Source organism: Pundamilia nyererei, unplaced genomic scaffold (assembly GCF_000239375.1).
Source record: "Pundamilia nyererei isolate P.nyererei 1_Seehausen unplaced genomic scaffold, PunNye1.0 scaffold00022, whole genome shotgun sequence".
In the NCBI taxonomy this organism is placed as follows: Eukaryota; Metazoa; Chordata; class Actinopteri; order Cichliformes; family Cichlidae; genus Pundamilia; species Pundamilia nyererei.
The window spans coordinates 4,727,878-4,728,591 of NW_005187423.1; the positions used below are offsets into that span (position 1 = coordinate 4,727,878).

At 45.9% G+C, this 714-nt stretch overlaps 1 protein-coding gene across 2 annotated transcripts in view; it reads left to right on the forward strand.

Annotated features, from left to right (window-relative positions):
- The window catches only part of tll1 (tolloid-like 1), a 56,865-nt gene that overhangs the window by 45,956 nt on the left and 10,195 nt on the right, over nt 1-714 (forward strand). For both annotated transcript variants that reach the window (XM_005727007.1, XM_013909245.1), the window contains one exon: nt 45-172. In XM_005727007.1, the coding sequence (XP_005727064.1) occupies nt 45-172 (128 nt within the window). The remainder of the gene's footprint in view (nt 1-44; nt 173-714) is intronic.

The following is a 714-nucleotide window of genomic DNA, read 5'->3' on the forward strand; positions in this document are numbered from 1 at the left end:
GTGTGTGTGTGTGTGTGTGTGTGTGTGTGTGTGTGTGTCTCCAGCCGAGTGTGAGCATAAGATCCACAGTCCCAGTGGGACCCTGAGCAGCCCAAACTGGCCAGACAAGTACCCCAGCCGGAAAGAGTGCACCTGGGACATCACAGCCACACCGGGACACAGAGTCAAAATTGTAAGTGTGCATCACGTAAAAGCGGGTTCAACATTGTCAGGCTTTTCTTTCTCTGTGTGTTTTTCCTGGAAATCACAGGAATGCCACCCCACTGTAACGACGCACCATTCTGTCTGTGGGGTCATCTTGTATGGTAAAGCCTTGGCTTGGCTTCTCCTTTCGTGTTCCACTTATGAAACCCAAATGTGAATGAGGGAGAAAGTGCATGTTTGTATATTTGGGCTAACTGTGAGTGAGTGCTCATGCATTACAGAAAGGCCTTGGGCAGTGGCCATCTGTGTCAGTGTGCCTTTCTATGCCTGTGTATGCATGTGTGCTGCCTACACACACACACACATACAAAGTCTTTTGCGTATTTTCTAATTTGGTGCACATGTATGTGTTTATAAGACACCATTAAAATTGAGCTCCAGTACCATTTAGTGAAGTGTTTGTTTCTGCTGCAGAAACTCAGACATTTCAGTGTTGCCTCTCTAGAGAAGTTGATGTGAGAATTGCAAGCTAAGCATAGTTTTAGCTCCAAGACAAATCTGAATGGTTAT